The sequence below is a fragment of the Octopus bimaculoides genome, chromosome 24, assembly GCF_001194135.2.
Source record: "Octopus bimaculoides isolate UCB-OBI-ISO-001 chromosome 24, ASM119413v2, whole genome shotgun sequence".
Taxonomy (NCBI): Eukaryota; Metazoa; Mollusca; class Cephalopoda; order Octopoda; family Octopodidae; genus Octopus; species Octopus bimaculoides.
In genome coordinates, this window is record NC_069004.1 from 17,067,095 (window position 1) to 17,074,157 (window position 7,063).

The window sequence follows — 7,063 nt, forward strand, 5'->3', positions numbered from 1 at the left end:
AGAGAGAGAGAGAGAGAGAGAGAGAGAGAGAGAGAGAGAGAGAGAGAGAGAACCAGACAGACAGCGAGAGAGGTGTGACTTGTACTCTGTGTTGGGTGATTAGTTTTGACAGATAAATTAAACATTCAATTAGACTTGCCGCAATAAAATCTGAAGGTGTCATTGATGAGTCGGAGCTGTTGACATCCCAGTAGCTGCAGCAGTGGTGGCGGTGGCGGTAGTAGTAGTAGTAGTAGTAGTAGTAGTAGTAGTAGTTGTTGTGGTTGTTGTTGCTGTTGATATAACTTATCTAGATCAGCTCTGATGAAGCAGCGCTATGATCCAGGGTGTTCCAGCTATTGTGAGAAACGAGAAGAATCGATCATAGTACTGAACTGGGGTACGTTATTTATCGATCCCGAAAGAATGAAAGTTAACTTCGACGGGATTTGAACACTGAGCGCAAAGCATTGTATTCGATGCTCTAACGATTCTATCAATTGGTCGATTATATGTAATATATCTTTTACTTCTTTCAGTCACTGAACAGCGGCCACGCTGGGGCACCGCCTTGAAAGGTTTAGTTGAACACATCGACCCCAGTACTTATTCTGTCAATTCTCTTTTGCCGAAGCGCTAAGTAACGCAGGGACACGTGTGTGTGTGTGTGTGTGTGTGTGTGTGTGTAGACATATGGTGATTGCTTCATCTTCACAGATGATTGTTATGCCCTTGTGCTTCCTCGTAGTCAATAGCATCTCCGACTTTCCGTCCATGGCTTCTCAGCTGACCGTTCAGTCCCGCTGCAGATTTTCATGGTTTGAAGCATAGCTAAAAGATGAAAGCTGTAACTTACTGTATGCTTCCAACATGTCTGCACACGTTAACACTCTTCCGTCGCCATAGGACTTTCAAGAGATGGAATGACAAACGAGGTTACCGTGAAGAGACATCTGTACGTCATTGAGATGTAGCGATAAACGCTTGTATAACACAAGTACCACTATTTGCAACTCCGAGATTATACTTAGAGACAGGCTGAAGCGGGTTGATCGACAATCACGTGACAGTAGCTAGGGATCCTTCGCTCCAAAAAGGTTTGCTGCGCGCCCTGGCACCAACCAAGGGTATTTCTGCTTGTTTGCACTCAGATGGTTTCCTATCACATATGCAAGTTAACCCGATACTGGGACCCTGACAGCTACTACTACTATGGGTTGGGTAAACCCTAGAACAATAATGGCTGTGAAATAGTTCCATAGTCTTCAAAACCTTGGATACAGTTTAAAATCATACCCAGGACACACACTACACATATATATGTACACATATATATGTACACATATATGCATATACATAAATACACTTACACACACACACGCGCGTGTGCATACACACGTATTTATTATTATGTAAGTTAATTTGTATTTACGTATGAAGTTATGAATGAATATCTATACGTTTATAAGCATTTTAATTCGTGTGTATATATGTGTGAACGTATGTGTGTGTGTATAGACACACACACACACACACACACACACACACACACACACACACACACACATATATATATATATATATATAAACACACACACACAAACACATGCATTAAATAAAATGAAGCAACAAAGCCAAGGCTGTGTGGAAATTTTCAGGATATTTATAAAGGGAAAGTTAGTCTTACAGCTGTTTCTGGGATGTTAGGGATATCCCTTCATCAGAGACGGTGTGAGATGGTTAAATAGAGGGAAATAGTAGAGTTCAATGTAAGGAATTATTTTGGAAAGGGATGGAAATAAGAAATATAAAGGAAAATAAGAGAATAAACTAAAAATAAAAATATATGTAAGATGTTATAGTTGCAGTTCTATTATACAAGGAGAGTGGTGTGTAAAAGTGGGAGAAATTCTTCTTGTCCATGGCATATAAATTCCGATAGTAGTTCATATTTTTTCATTACAAATGGAATGTGTGGAGACATTGATTACATGTGCTGTTCATTCAAAGGGGTCTTGTGGTGTGAGTAAAATTTTGAGAATATAGTGGTAGTATTAAGTAGATAGAGAGAAGAGAAAAGTTGTGTATATTAAAATGAGGAGAATGGTCAAAAGGAATAGGTGAGGAAAGAAGAAAGAAAGAGGAAGAGAAAATGAAAAAAGGAGTGTTAGTTGGTGGTCAAGGTAATATGAGGGGATGGGAGAGAAGTAGGGGATAGGATGAGATAAAAATGTAAGGAGTGCGTGGGGAGTGGGGAGGAGTGATATGTTTGAAAGGTTCCAAGATGGGGGATGGGTACAGAAAATGGTACAGGGGGTTACTAAAGTGAGTAATAAACCTCAAAAAGGAAGGGAAGAATAATAAGATATAATGGTCAAGTTTCTAAAAATATACGGAGGTGTTTATTGTACTTGCTAACGTGATAGTGGGGATTGAGGGATCAGAGAGAGAAAGAAAGGAGTGTATATTGATATACGCACGCGCGCACACACACGCATAATTATATGCATACACACATACACATGCGTACATATAGACACATGCACATACATATATACATATGCATACATATACACACACATACATACAATCACGCATACACACACACACACACACACACACATATGAATTAAAAGGTATAATAAATAAACATTCTAATCGGCCAAAACAACTTTATATCATTCCCAAATTATCAAAAATCGACTATAAATATATATTAAAATAATAGGGCACCCAATGGTAAAACCCAACAGTATGAAATATACACATATACACGAATAAAAGGTAATATAACCTAAAAGGGTAATACGAGTGAAATCGAATGAAGAAAAATAAATAGAATACATTCGTGCATAATAAAGGCGTCTAAAAATTTAAGGCAACGGAGTTGAAATAAATAAATAAATAAAAATACAAGAGTATAAATATAAAAAATAAAGTGTAAGGAAGCCAGAACAGAGTCCATTTAAGTCCATCTTTACGATCGGTTGAAAGGATGCTGCTTCACTTCGTTAATGTACAATTCATTGAGGAAATTCAACAGCAACACCTTTTCATCAGGAGAAAACTTCACATTTCTGGTTATTCATGGATTGTACACTAACGAAGGGAAGCAGCATCCTTTCAACCGATCGTAAAGATGGGCTTAAATGGACTCTATTCTGGTTTCCTTACAATTTATTTTTTATATTCATACTCTTGTATTTTTATTTATTTATTTTAACTCCATTGCCTTAAATTTTTAGACGCCTTTATTGTGCACGAATTTATTCCATTTATTTTTCTTCATTCGACTTCACTCGTATTACCCTTTTAGGTTTTATCACCTTTTATTCGTGTATATGTGTATATTTTAAACTATTGGGTTTTACCATTGGGTGCCCTGTTATTTTAATACATATTTATATTCGATTTTTGATCATTTGGGAATGACAAAGTTGTTTTGACCGATTGGGATGTTAATTCATTATACCTTTCAATTTATTTCTCCTTTCGCCTCGGTGTCATCTGAGCACTTCCATCTGCAATCCTGTTTATATTTTTGCTCTTCGGAAGTTATAAAATTATCCTCTTATATATATATATATCCATAAACATGCACGTATACATGTATACATGTCCATATATGTATTATTAAACAATTAAAAAATAAGATTGAAGAGTTAAAAAATTAAAAAAACGGAAACAATGGAAAGTCAAATAGGGTTGCTGGAGATTACCTAAGGAGTCTCCGGGATACGTATTGTGTGGTGATTTAGGTTCCATTTAGTTTTGTGATAAAATTTGAAGGTATGAAAAAAGCGGTGGTGCGTGTACCTAGGGGCGCATTATTTAGTAGTATTTTATTTAGTAGTATTGAAGAGTTGGGTTTTAATATATGGAATGCCTCTTTTAGGAATAACTTACAGGCTGAGCGCTGACCCCGGCATGGAAGCCTTGAATCTGTTATGGACCATGACGAGATGTATGGAGTATTTCTATTTTTGAAATGATGTATGTGACTGGCGAGTGTTGTAGATTTACTGTGTTTCTCATACCTAAAAGAATTGAGATGCGCAGCGTATCGCTGTTTAAAATTTATAGTTGATCCTCTATATATGGTTGTAGAATTGTGTAACGTGTTGAGGACGATGCATTTATAAATTACGTTAGGCCTTCTGCAATGGGTTTGTAGAGGGCAGATGGCCCCAGGGCGGTAGTTATATGGTAGTGCATTGTGGGAATTATTCTCAGGAATAGAAGAAGTAATACTGTCTAAGGAGAGATTAAAGATGTGGGTAGATTGGTCTATGTCATTAACATTATTATTAATAATATTATTACTATTTCTATCGTCGTTGTTATCTATCCTATCTGTAATAATGGTGGACGTTGGGGTAGTAGTATTCTGGTTAGTGTTAGTGGGATTGGTTGAGCTTTCGTTGTGGTCTAAAGTATGGGGTTCGATATTGAAGCTATGTATATGTTGGGCGCTCGTGTGCATATATATATATATATATATATATATATATATATATATATATATATATATATATATATATATATGCACACACCCGGAGATATAAAAAGAAGAAAGAAGGAGAGAGAAAGAAAAAGGAAGAGGTATGTAACACTAATATATAACTATATTCTCTTTTATCAGGCACCAAGCAACCGAGGCGAACAACAATATGAAGAACAAGGGAAAGAATGCAGCTAACGTCCTGCAACAAAGGAAATTACTCCACCGAAATCTGCGGAATTTGCAGCAACATACACTATCCAGAGAAATACTTTCCAGTAAGATTTACTTCTTAGCACATTTTGAGATGTATGTGTTGTTGTTGTTGTAGCTTAATCCCGAGTCAGCTATGATTAACCAGGCTTGCATCTGTAATTGTTCAGCCTTATATTCAGACACAGTGTATATTCGAGTACCTTATCAAATGCGTCCTTTTTATTTTCATTTTCTCTTCCCTTGCTTTTGAAGACTGTCAATAAAATGGGATATGAGTGAGGTTTAGTTTCTAATTCTGTTTGAACGAGCGAGCATGTACAGAAGTGGTTCTCAACCACTTTTTTCCCTATGGGTCTCTTTGATTCTTCTTTTACTTTGGTGGGGTGTTCCTCATAGCCATTCAATGTCTAAAATTACTATTTTTATGAGTGAATATTATTAGGAATTGTCTACAAAAATGTTAAAATATTTTGTGTTGAAATATAACCAGTTTATTGCACGGAATTTTAACAACAAAATCTTATATGGACCACCAAGGGTTATATGGGTCCCTGTTGAGAACTAAGCATGCGCCAGTAAACTTCAGTACAACAGTTGGGCAAGGACTGAAGCACCTGGTGATGAGGACAATTCTGGATCTGTGGGGTTCCTTGATTGACCCCAGTTGGAAGTTCTCCATCATCCATTTATTCGCATATTTTGTATATTATATACACTTTTGATCTCATCGCTCGTTTTCTCCTTTTCTTACTCTCATCTTTTTGTGCGCTCCCTACGCACAAAATGTAAATTGTCCTTGTAATATCCCCCACTTAGATGAAAGATCCCCACAACGACGACGACGACGACGACGACGACGACCACCACCACCACCACCACCACTACTACTACTACTACTACTACTACTACTACTACTACTACTACTACTACTACTATTTTACTTTTCAGATATCTCGATCTTGTTCTGGTTGATTCTGTGAGAGCGGACAGCAACCTGTTGTCAGAGGTCTCACAGGGTCTCTTTCCGCTAATTATAAGCCTTGATACCTGGATGTTAACTTATCGTGGAAGACACTTAACAGCCAAGCACAAATCTCAAAATCCTAGCTGTGCCCAATAGAGCAGTTTTTGGGACCTGTCCTGCCCTCATGTCAATTTCAATTTCTCCGACGTATTTCTCGAACCTGGTTGCTAGTGCTCCGAGCGCCTCTACAACTACTGAGATAGCAGTTACACTCTTCATTGCTCACATTCTTGCAGTTTCGTCTTTTAGTAGTCTGTATTTCTCTACTTTTTCCAGTTCTTTGTCATCTACGCTTTCATGCCCAGGTATGGCAATACCTATCAGCCTGGTTTCCTTTTTTCTGGTCTCCGAGAATCGATTAGTGTCACGTTGGACTGTAAAATCCCACAGGATCGTATATTTATTGTTTTCAGTGACGCCCTCTTGTTCATGTTTGTACCATTTCCGTGCTGTGCCCAGACCGTACTTTACACGCAGTCTCCAGTGAATGAACTTAACCACATTTTCGTGTCTCCTTTTGTGGTGCTTTTGGGCCAGCTTGCTACACTCACTCACGATATATGAGATTGTTTCGTTTTTGCTGCCACACTCCTACAAAGGGGCGATTCACTGCCCTTATCCAATTGGAACTTAGTCTAATTAGTTCTCAGAGTTTGTTCCTGGCGCTGCATATCAGTGCCTCAGCGCATCCTTTCAAATTACTATTATTACTATTATTATTATTATTATTGTTGTTGTTGTTGTTGGGTCCTTGGGACCCAACAATAATTGGCACTATCTTCGCCTTCTCCGTTTTCATAGCCGGACTATTTCGTACTTAAGAGGATTGTATATATCTATTTTTTCGCCTTCCTTCTTGACTATTAGTAGGTCAAAGGAGCACGCAACATCAACTTTATAGCATCTCGTCCACTACCACTAGGTCCGTTCTGTTATGCTCTAGCACCTGATCTGTTTGGATTGGGAAATCCCAGAGGATTTTGCAGGCTTGCAGGCCTCCGACTCCACCACTCTCTTCGGTTTGTGTTCATACTACGTTTTGCCTCTCTCTAGCACTCTGTTGTGTACAAGATAGAATTGGCCATTGCCCTTTGTTCCATTTCTGCTGTCTTTTGAGTACTTGCGACTAATAAAGAAATTATCATTCTTCAGTTGTCTTAATTTTTATAACGTGTTTTCACCGACCATAGCTCTTTAGATTATGTAGATATGACGTAGTTTGTTTTGGTTATTGTGTTTTTGTGTTTTCTATTGTATTGAAAACATTCTACGTAATATATGATACGTACAGTGACTAGCAGTGTCATTTTCTGTATACAGTAATCCCTCGCCATATCGCGGTT

At 37.8% G+C, this 7,063-nt stretch overlaps 1 protein-coding gene across 1 annotated transcript in view; it reads left to right on the top strand.

The window, feature by feature from the left end:
* The window catches only part of LOC106879133 (dual specificity protein kinase splA), a 13,405-nt gene that overhangs the window by 4,533 nt on the left and 1,809 nt on the right, over positions 1-7,063 (top strand). The window contains exon 3 of the mRNA XM_052976524.1: positions 4,622-4,758. Coding sequence (XP_052832484.1) covers positions 4,622-4,758 — 137 coding nt within the window. The remainder of the gene's footprint in view (positions 1-4,621; positions 4,759-7,063) is intronic.